The 3769-nt window shown below is 33.9% G+C and overlaps 1 protein-coding gene across 1 annotated transcript; it reads right to left on the reverse strand.

Annotated features, from left to right (window-relative positions):
* Positions 1–67: 67 nt before the first annotated feature.
* Positions 68–2739, reverse strand: LOC112040728 (protein MALE DISCOVERER 1). The gene is made up of 6 exons (XM_065783051.1): positions 2570–2739; positions 2185–2396; positions 1908–2046; positions 937–1008; positions 715–858; positions 68–627 (listed from the first exon to the last, which is right to left on the reverse strand). Exons 2-6 carry the CDS (start codon positions 2294–2296, stop codon positions 483–485), a joined length of 612 nt encoding a protein of 203 aa, XP_065639123.1. The 5' UTR covers positions 2297–2396; positions 2570–2739; the 3' UTR covers positions 68–482.
* Positions 2740–3769: the final 1030 nt, after the last annotated feature.

The raw sequence follows: 3769 nt of genomic DNA on the forward strand, positions 1-3769 counted from the left end.
TATCATGAAGATTATATTGTTGAATCTAATCATGTACAAGTACAATCAAGATTCTCCGTTATCACCCTACATGTTTTGGTAATGATATTTACAGGGTCATTCAGTATTTAAAAATTAACATAAAATAAAAATCCTCAATCTTCTTAGTACAACCAAGGTTGCTGTGTGTGTGTAATTCACACCATCCAAAAATTCCAGATATATTTATCCATATTTAACATGACTAAACTGTGCTCAGGTAGCAACAATGTGTAAAATTTTCTTTCACCAGAGGCTAATGTACGGCAAGTTTCACCAAAAATTATTTCTTAACGCCTTATCAAGATAGTATTGCCAAACTAGTTTCTACTTTTCGTGGAGATTGTTATTACTAGCAGCATGATAGAACCTCAACCCCAAGTCCTGCCCCTATTTTTCCAAAATCACAGATTTAAAGTTTTATTGTTGTAGATTTACTAGTAGGATTAGATAAATGAACTTGCTTACCATGTCAAAGATCTGCAATTATAAGATGCCCTCAAAGGAGTACCAGTTAGCTGGTTATCATTCATCTGAAATTCAGAAAATGTCTTAAGCTCGTAGAGTTCAGGAGACAAGTTACCAAGGAAGTCGTTATTGTCAAGTAAACTGCATAAAAAATCACAAGATGGACTTAGTAGAAGCTCATTAAAAGAATGGACTGGTGAAAATGACAATGTGAAAGGTTCATATTACAGAGTAATCGGCGAAAGATTATTGCTGAAATCAGATGGAAATGATCCACTAAAGTTATTGTATCCCAGGTCCAAAACCTCCAGGTTCTTCAAATCCCCGATCTCTTTTGGGATATTTCCAGAAAAAGAATTGTTGCGTAAAATGCTGTAGAAATTAAGCACAAGTAATTAGTCATATAATTACTTAGACCAATGTGAGTTTTCAGGCCAAATACATTCTTACATAGATTTTATGTAAGCTAGCTTCCCAAGTTCAGGTGCCACGGTTCCTCCAAGACAAAGATCCTTCAAATTCCTGCACATTGACAAATTTGACTTGAGGGTTACAAATTAGAGCACATTAAAATTTTCAAATATTACAAGAAGCAGGAATAGCTCAATCAGTAGGTAAGAAGCACAACAGCAAAAATAAGGACAAAGCCAACAATTAGAAGAGCAGCAAAATTAAGTGTTCCATCAAGACCGGCACATACAGCTTTATCAACTTTTGTTTTCTCTTCAAAATTGGCAATATATCACTTCAATTATTTGTAAGAACGTGGTGTCAAGCAATAATGTCTTTGTTTCTTTTGTGAAAGCTCCTATTCTTGCAAATTAAAATTTGGATCTTAAGTAAGATCCTATAATTGACTTGATTCACCTTAAACAAGGAACAAAATTCCCCAGATATGTATCTTTTATTTAAGCAAAAGAAGTCAGATTAAGTACAAACTCGTTGGTACTGAAAGAATGAGAGTATGAGACACATTTGTGTTTACAAGATCACATTATCTCCAGTTAACATCGGAAGACAATTCGATGTATGATTATCGCATGTATGGAAACGATTAACAATGAAAAAAGATTTATAAGAATGAAATTCCTATGCATCTTTAGCCCCATGAATCCCATTCTAAGTTGACTTCCAAAAAGAAAATTGCAGCAGACTAATTTTAATCGTTTACTAAAGAATACGCTTTCTTATCTACTGTACCAAATATGTACACATAGTTAATCGAGTACGGGCAACACAAACTCTTAGCTAAAACACATTGATAGTCAAATTTCATTTAGCATAAATTTCTGGTTTTAGTTTTAAAACAGCATTATTTCCTTGCTTTTTGGACCAAAACTCAAAGAATCAGAAGCAGAAACACATTTATACTCAACAAGTAAAATAGATTTTTGCATAAAAACGATTTGAGTTTCACTCACAAGATGACTACATTTCCGTCCGAACACTCGACTCCGAACCAAGAACACGGATCAACCACTCCCTCGTTGTCATTCCAATCCAATAAAGCCCCAAAAGGGTCCCTCACCACGCTCTCCCTGAACCTTAACAACGCCAAACCTGCGTCCAAACACACATATATACACTATGTCATAATTCATAAAGCTTTTCCTGTTTCTTTAAAGAAAAACTTATCAGCTTCCGAACTGTACGGACATGCAGAACTCAATGGTTTATACTAAAAATATATATATGTACCTTCGGTGTTCAGAGACGAACATAGACTCAGATTCTGAATAAACAGTAATAGCACTACAATGAACACTGCCATGCGGATCTTCAACCCTTTAAATCTCCACCGTTCATCCATCCCAAGACGACCGAACTCAAAAAAAAAATCTCTGAAAAGTGAAAACTGAAACACAACAATCCTCCTTTCTCTCTTCTAGTCGTCAAAACCAATATTTACACTACAGAAATAAAATGCAAATAAAAATTATAGAGGGAAAGAGAGTCTCTGCAAGCTACTATATTAGACAATAGACGAGCAAGGAAGAAAGCGCGTACTAATCGGTGATTTTTTATTTATTTTTTAATTGTTTTACTTGTTTTGGTAGTTAGCATTAAATGTCCGAAAACTTACCGAAATATCGGAGAGAGGAACACGGAGAGCGGAATATCGGGGAAATGAACTGAGGTAGATTCCAAAAAAGCGGCTTGTTAAAAAGTGAAACGTTTCGGTTTTGCCGCGGCGACTTAGTAACAACGTTGGATTTGGTTTTTGTTTTTTGTTTGGGGGGCTAGCTGAGACTTGTAAGCAAGCTGGCGATTCTTTCTTCATATATTTATAGCGCTGTCCTGTCAATGCCACATGCTATTCACGTGCTCATTACTACTTTTCTTAACTCTCATCTTTTTTTTTTTCTTTTCTTTTTTGGTTGTTGGATAATACTCTTCTTATTTAATGCTCTCTCTTCTTTCTCTCTTTTTCTTTTTCTTTTTTTCTTTCCAGTACATTTTCCTTGTATTATCCTCTTTTTTTTTTTTTTTTGTTGGAAACATTTTTGTGAATCTAAATTATAATTCATCGATGCATGAATCATGTGAGGTTTTAGTAAGAGTCCAATAGTAATAATTCATTTGTAGCTGCTTGATATTAGTGGTTTGAATCTCATCTCCCCACCCTCAATATCTATTTATCAAAAATAAAAGCAAATACATGAACCATATGATCTTGCATTTACTCAAAGTTGTATGTTGCTGATAACTTTTGATTTCATAAATTTGGCCTCAAGAGGGGAGTGAATGAGCGATTTAAATTAATGACCTCAGATTCATGAATTATTTCCTTATTGATTATGTTACCTTTTATCTATTCATAAATCATAAAGTAATTAAGGTGTTACGGCTCATTAAGTATTTGGCGCTATGCATCCTTTTTTTTTTCAGAGAATGATGTATGAATTGTGTTTTGTAATCTTTGGCTAGGTAACGAGATGTAAAACTTTGTTTGTTCTTTCTTGTCATCATAGTTTGATTGGCCTCTTTGCAAGTAGAATTTTAATGGTATTATTACAAATCGTAAATCAACAGTTTAGACTATACATGTATTATATAAAAACATGTATTATATACACTTATTTTGACTATACATGATGCAGTAGACCAGTTCCTGATCTAATAAAAGCGGCAACTATAATCTTAACCTTGCAAATGGAAAAATTCTTTTATAATCCCACGCAGTAGCTTTATATTGAATTGGTCCACATCCTCTCACTTAATTGGAGGATCCATTCTCCCCCCAAAAAAAAAATGGAGGATTACAAACCTAGAATTGTTTTTT

This window comes from Quercus suber, unplaced genomic scaffold (genome assembly GCF_002906115.3).
Source record: "Quercus suber isolate HL8 unplaced genomic scaffold, Cork oak 2.0 scaffold_326, whole genome shotgun sequence".
NCBI lineage: Eukaryota > Viridiplantae > Streptophyta > Magnoliopsida > Fagales > Fagaceae > Quercus > Quercus suber.